This window comes from Rhinoraja longicauda, chromosome 13 (assembly GCF_053455715.1).
Source record: "Rhinoraja longicauda isolate Sanriku21f chromosome 13, sRhiLon1.1, whole genome shotgun sequence".
NCBI classification, from domain to species: Eukaryota; Metazoa; Chordata; class Chondrichthyes; order Rajiformes; family Arhynchobatidae; genus Rhinoraja; species Rhinoraja longicauda.
In genome coordinates this window covers 823,397-829,396 of record NC_135965.1, presented here as the reverse complement: position 1 = coordinate 829,396, position 6,000 = coordinate 823,397, and the positions used below count along the sequence as shown (strand labels likewise).

At 49.7% G+C, this 6,000-nt stretch overlaps 1 protein-coding gene across 2 annotated transcripts in view; it reads left to right on the top strand.

Annotated features, from left to right (window-relative positions):
• Positions 1-639: 639 nt before the first annotated feature.
• LOC144599115 (leucine-rich repeat-containing protein 31-like) overlaps positions 640-6,000 on the top strand; it is a 37,027-nt gene continuing 31,666 nt past the window's right edge. Inside the window, exons 1-2 of one of the 2 annotated variants that reach the window (XM_078409834.1) lie at positions 640-687; positions 4,595-4,656. In XM_078409834.1, the coding sequence (XP_078265960.1) occupies positions 4,644-4,656 (13 nt within the window). In that variant the 5' untranslated portion in view covers positions 640-687; positions 4,595-4,643. Of the gene's footprint in view, positions 688-1,840; positions 1,889-4,594; positions 4,657-6,000 lie in introns of those variants that run through there. The other variant, XM_078409833.1, reaches the window with a different exon arrangement.

Sequence of the window (6,000 nt, the reverse complement as noted above, 5' to 3'; positions counted from 1 at the left end):
AGGCAGCATCTCGGAAGAGAAGGAATGGGTGATGTTTTGTGACTGGACCCATTCCTTCTCTCCTGAGATGCTGCCTGACCAGCTGAGTTACTCCAGCATTTTGTGTCTGCACTCTAAATGCAGTCTGACCAACGTATTTTTCAACTGCAACATGATCTCCCAGCTTCTTTACTCCATACTCTGACTGATGAAGGCCAATGTGCCAAACGCCTTTTTGACCACCCCACCTACCTGTGACGCCACCTTGCACCTGCACTACTGTGTAACACTCCCCAGAGCCCTGCCATTCACTGTGCAGGCCCTGCCCTTCACTGTGCAGGCCCTGCCCTTCACTGTGCAGGCCCTGCCATTCACTGTGCAGGCCCTGCCCTTCACTGTGCAGGCCCTGCCATTCACTGTGCAGGCCCTGCCCTTCACTGTGCAGGCCCTGCCATTCACTGTGCAGGCCCTGCCCATGTGAGACTTGACAAGTGGCAACGCCTCGCTAGTGTGATCGCTGTGTCAGCCTCGCTGGTGTGATCAACCTCTCAGGGATCCTGAGTCTGGGCCGAGCAGCATCGTGGGGAGGGGAGGGGAGGGGAGGGACAGCGCTCACCTGTCGCACTTTCTCCTTCACTCCCCTTTAGTTTGGGGCCGGGGGGGGGGGAGGCCAGAGTCGCCAATGTTTCTGCGGCGCCAACTCTCCAGGTAATGTTTGTCAAATCGCAACGGCGCCTTGTTGCTTTGTGTCGGCCAATGAGTTACGTGCAGGTGTGTGGCTGAAACACAGCGCCGGCCATGTATGGGGCAGTGGGGCAGCACCTGGTCATGTGTGGGGCAGCACCTGGTCATGTGTGGGGCAGCACCTGGTCATGTATGGGGCAGTGTGGGACCTGGTCATGTATGGGGCAGTGTGGGACCTGGTCATGTATGGGGTAGTGTGGGAGCTGGTCATGTATGGGGCAGTGTGGGAGCTGGTCATGTATGGGGCAGTGGGGCAGCACCTGGTCATGTATGGGGCAGTGGGGGAGCTGGTCATGTATGGGGCAGTGTGGCAGCACCTGGTCATGTATGGGGCAGTGTGGGACCTGGTCATGTATGGGGTAGTGTGGGAGCTGGTCATGTATGGGGCAGTGTGGGAGCTGGTCATGTATGGGGCAGTGGGGCAGCACCTGGTCATGTATGGGGCAGTGGGGGAGCTGGTCATGTATGGGGCAGTGGGGCAGCACCTGGTCATGTATGGGGCAGTGGGGGAGCTGGTCATGTATGGGGCAGTGTGGCAGCACCTGGTCATGTATGGGGCAGTGTGGGACCTGGTCATGTATGGGGTAGTGTGGGAGCTGATCATGTATGGGGCAGTGTGGGAGCTGGTCATGTATGGGGCAGTGGGGCAGCACCTGGTCATGTATGGGGCAGTGTGGCACCTGGTCATGTATGGGGCAGTGTGGCAGCACCTGGTCATGTATGGGGCAGTGGGGCAGCACCTGGTCATGTATGGGGCAGTGTGGCACCTGGTCATGTATGGGGCAGTGGGGCAGCACCTGGTCATGTTGTTGTCACTGTCAGTGTCAGTGTGGGGCCAGGCTGTGTGAGACCCTGTTGTCAGTGTCAGTGTGGGGCCAGGCTGTGTGGGACCCTGTTGTTGCCCGTGTGGGGCCAGACCGTGTTGTCACTGTCAGTGTGTGGCAATGTCTGAAACACTAACTACTTGGATGTGAAGGCCGTGTGTCGGGCCGGGGTGGTGCAAGGGTTAATGAGCCGGCACCGATCGTGGCCGCACCCGGATGCCTGGCTGGCTCGGCTCGGCTCGTCGGGGTGTCTGTGGTCGGGTCAAACTCACGGTGCAGACTTCTTCTGGGACGATGGAGTTAGTAGGAAGTGTGAAGATGCCGTCGCCCTGTCAGATCAGGTGGGGTAAAAGGGATTATAAGATTGAACAAATATTACAATGTCAACACTGTTCAAGCGTATTGTGTGTAATATGGGAACTGCGTGTGTCATCTTGTAACCTGTCCAGCAGTCTGCTGTAGTGGGCGTGTAACAGGAATGTTGGTCTTTGTTGCTCCCAATCGTCCTGTGAAGCATTTGTTATACATTTCATTTCATATGGTATGATTGAGTTAACAGCTATAAGTTCAGTGCTTTCCTGAAAACCACTTTATTTCTTAGATTTCTTCAAATTCCTCCTGGTTTTGATGATCACTTTAAACCTTTAATCACCTGGTCTTGTGATGATCAGCTGTCTGTGTACACACACGTCTGTTCCCGGATGTGTTTGTCTGTTTTTATGATTTGAGGGAAAGGAGAATTTGCTGGGATTGTGAAGGTGCCTCACTTGATAATAGTCAGATAAATGTCGTCGTCCCCCCTCAAACTGTATCAACTTAAATACAGATGAGGTGTTGAGGTGCCGGAAGGGGGCAAATGTTGTGCCTCTATTCAAGAAGGGCTGCAGGGAAAAGCCAGGGAACAACTGGCCAGTGAGCCTAACCTCTGTGGTCGGAACGTTATTGGGGAGTAGGTTAAAGCCAGGTCTGCTGCATACAAGTCAAACTATCCTGATCGGTGCAGCTATGATCTCCGCAAATCCATCGAGGATGCAAGAGACAATACCGGGACAAACTTGAGTCCTAGTACAATCACACGGACACACGGGGAATGTGGCACGGTCTGAATAAAATAACTGGCTACAAAGCGAGGTCATGCAACATCATTGTTGATAGAGCGACCCTACCTGATGAACTGAATGCTTTCTATGTTTGCTTCGAGCAGGCCAACAGGGTGGTGACACCTGGCCCTTCAGACCCCAGTGTGCCTCTCCCCAGGGTGACTGTAACAGAGGTTAGATCGCCCTTCCTGAGGGTAAACCCATGAAAAGCAACTGGCATCATCCCAACGCCGATGAAAGCAAGACCTTGTGCCTAAATGACTATCATCCAGTGGCCTTGACATCCACCATCATGAAATGTTCTGAGAGGCTAGTTATGGAACGCATTAAATCCAGTCTACTCAGTGGCCTTGACCCACTGCAGTTCACCTACCGCCACAACAGGTCTACAGATGATGCCACCACCTTAGCCCCACTCTCATCCCTGGAACACCTGGATCAGAGACACCTAGAGTCTGTCAGACTCCCATTCATAGACTACAGCTCTTTAACACCATTATACCATCCAAGCTCATCACCAAACTCACGGGATTTGGTGTCAGCACTCATCTCTGCAACTGGATCCTCAACTTCCTGACCAACAGACCCCAATCAGTGAGGAGAGGGGACATATCATTCTCTATGATAGTCCTCAACACTGGTGCTCCACAAGGATGCGTTCTCAGCCCCCTTCTTTACTCCTTGTTCACCCACGGTTGTGCAGACATGTACAAATCTCATTCAATTTACAGATTCACAGACGACACCACCATTGTGGGCCGGATATCAATTAATGATGAGACAGAGTACAGGGAGGAGATGGAGAACCTCGTGTCCTGGTGTTGAGACAACAACCTTTCAATGTCAACAAGACAAAGGAGATAGTGATCAACTTCAGGAAGCAAGCAGTACACACACCCCAGTTTGCACTGATGGTGCCGAAGTGGAGAAGGTTGAAAACTTCAAATTCCTAGTAGTCAATATCACCTACAACCTCTCCTGGATCACCCATAGTGAAGCAACGACCAAGAGAGCCCACTAATGCCTCCACTTCCTTAGAAGGTTTAGGAAGTTTGGCAAGTCCCCTAGAAAGCATTTTATCAGGATGCATCACAGCTTGGTTTGGGAACGTCTCCATCCAAGACCGCACAAAATTGCAGCGAATTGTGTACGCAGCCCAGACCATCACACAAACCAACCTCCCTTCCATTGACTCCATCTACACCTCACGCTGCCTTGGCAAGGCCAGCAAGCCCAGACCATCACATAAACCAACCTCCCTTCCATTGACTCCATCTACACCTCATGCTGCCTTGGCAAGGCCAGCAGCCCAGACCATCACACAAACCAACCTCCCTTCCATTGACTCCATCTACACCTCACGCTGCCTTGGCAAGGCCAGCAGCATAATCAAGGACGAGTCGCACCTTGGCCACTCCCTCGTCTCCCCTCTCCCATCAGGCAAAAGTTACAGAAGTGTGAAAACACACACCTCCAGATTCAGGGATAGTTTCTTCACAGCTGAATCATCCTGTGAAGTCCTGAGAGCAATCCTGAACTGCTATCTACCTCATTGGTGACCCTCAGACTATCCTTGATTGGAATTTGCTGGCTTTACCTTGCACTAAACGTTATTCCCTTATCATGTATCTATACGCTGTAAATGGGTCGATTGCAATCATGCTTTGTCTTTCTGCTGAATGGTTAGCATGCAAAAAAAGATTTTCATTACTGCGGAACACGTGACAATAAACTAGACTAATCTGAATAAATAACCAAATGAACGTGTGCAGCTGTTTCTGTCACTCCCTTGCATTAATTGAATTGTCTGACACTGTTTATCCCAGCCAAAGGGGTCTGAACTTGATTGATTTGTGCAAAGCTTTTGGGCTGTTTGTTGTATAAAATACTGCAATTTTTTGGGACTTCTCCATAAAACTTACTGATTTCTTTTAAATTTTTTTTAAGGTGCCATTGAAAAAGAGGTCAACCTGAGATCTTTGGTTTTGTTCTAGAAATGGAGACTACAGGTATGGTTATTAATTGGGTTGGATGAGGTGAACAACCGTTTACGAAATAACCTGCGTCCTGTTGTGCAGCGCTATCTCCAAGGCAGGTCATGCAAGAATAAAACATGGAGAGATAGGAGAGGTCAAGGCCATTCAGCCCTTTGAGTGTTCCACCATTCTATATGATCATGGGTAAAGGGGCACTCTAGTTTACTCCCTATATCTTTTGATCCCTTTAGCTCTTAGAAAAATATTCAGCTCCTCCATGAATATGTTTAGTCATACAGTGTGGAAACAGGCCCTTCGGCCCAATTTGCCCACACCGGCCAACGTGTCCTAGCTACACTAGTCCCACCTTCCCGCGTTTGGCCCATATCCCTCCAAACCTGTCCTATCCATGTACCTATCTTAATAGTATCTTAAATGTTGGGATAGTCCCAGTCAAAACAACCACCTCTGGCAGCTCGTTCCATAAATCCACCACCCTTTGTGTGAAAACATTATCCCTCAGATTCCTATTAAATCTTTTCCCCTTCACCATTGACTTCTGTCCTCTGGACCTCAATTTGCCTACTCTGGGCAAGAGTCTACAGACCATCTAGTGGTGACAACATCCTTGTAAATCTACTCTGTACCCATTTCAGCTTGAGAACATCTTTCCTATAACATGGTGCCCAGAACTGAACACAATACATTAAATGCGCCTCACCAACGTCTTGTACAACTGCAACATGATCTCCAAACTTCTATACTCAATACACTGACTGATGAAGGCCAATTTGCCAAAAGCCTTTTTGACCACCCTATCTACCTGTGACTCCACCTTCAAGGAACCTTGCATTCCTAGATCCCTCTGCTCTACAACACTCCCCAGAGGCCTACTGTGTTGGTCCTACCCATGATAGACTTCACAAAAAGCAACACCTCACATTTCTCTGTATTAAATTCCATCAACCATTCCTCTGCCCACCAGACCAATCGATCAAGATCCTGCTGCAATTTATCACCACCATCTTCACAATCTGGAAAACCACCCACTTTTGTATCATCTGCAAATTTGCTAATCTTTTCCATGTGTGTTCTCATCCAAATCATTCAAATAAGATGACAAACAGTAACGGGCCCAGCACCGAACCCTGAGGCACACCACTAGTCACAGGCCTCCAGTCTAAGAAACAACCTTCCACCATCACCCTCTGCTTCCTTCCATGAAGCCAATTTTCCATCCATTCAGCTATCTTCTTGGATCCCATGCGATCTAAACTTCCAGAGCAGCCAACCATGTGGAACCTTGTCGAATGCTTTGCTGAAGTCCATATATACATCTACAGCTCTACCCTCATCAACCTTTTTGGTCACGTCTTC